We start from the raw sequence: 405 nt of genomic DNA, 5'->3' as shown, positions 1-405 counted from the left end.
GCCCGCCGCGCCGCGCCCCGCGTGGCCGAGAGGCAGCCCCCGCACAGAAAGGGGAAGAGGAGGGGAGGCAAAAACTTGAGCCAAACTTTGCAGTTGCGGCTGCCGGCGGGGGAGCCCTTTCCCGGCGGCCATTCAAACAAAAGAGGCTCCCCCCGCCCGTCCCGTCCCGTCCCGTCCCGTCCAGTCCCGTCGCCGCTGCCCCCACTCACTCCGCAGGGCCCCGATGAGCAGGCTGCCGTCCTTGATCAGCTCCTTGATGAACTTGTTGGTCCGCTCCAGCTCGATCTCGTGGCATTTCAGGCGGTCCCTGAAGTCCGGGCTGTCCAAGTAGGAGTCGCTGAACTCCAGGGTGGGCAGCCCCATGGCCGGCTCGGTGCGGGCTGGGCGCGGGCGCGGGCTGCGGGC

The 405-nt window shown here is 69.6% G+C and overlaps 1 protein-coding gene across 3 annotated transcripts in view; it reads right to left on the bottom strand.

The window, feature by feature from the left end:
- Window positions 1–399, bottom strand: part of ARHGAP42 (Rho GTPase activating protein 42) — a 448,389-nt gene extending 447,990 nt beyond the window's left edge. For all 3 annotated transcript variants that reach the window (XM_019524224.1, XM_019524221.1, XM_019524223.1), the window contains exon 1: window positions 210–399. In XM_019524224.1, coding sequence (XP_019379769.1) covers window positions 210–363 — 154 coding nt within the window. In that variant the 5' untranslated portion in view covers window positions 364–399. The remainder of the gene's footprint in view (window positions 1–209) is intronic.
- Between the last annotated feature and the right edge of the window lie 6 nt (window positions 400–405).

This window comes from Gavialis gangeticus, unplaced genomic scaffold (assembly GCF_001723915.1).
Source record: "Gavialis gangeticus isolate Ggan-Ray unplaced genomic scaffold, GavGan_comp1, whole genome shotgun sequence".
In the NCBI taxonomy this organism is placed as follows: domain Eukaryota; kingdom Metazoa; phylum Chordata; order Crocodylia; family Gavialidae; genus Gavialis; species Gavialis gangeticus.
The sequence above is the reverse complement of the archived record's forward strand: the minus strand, read 5'-3'. Positions and strand labels throughout refer to the sequence as shown.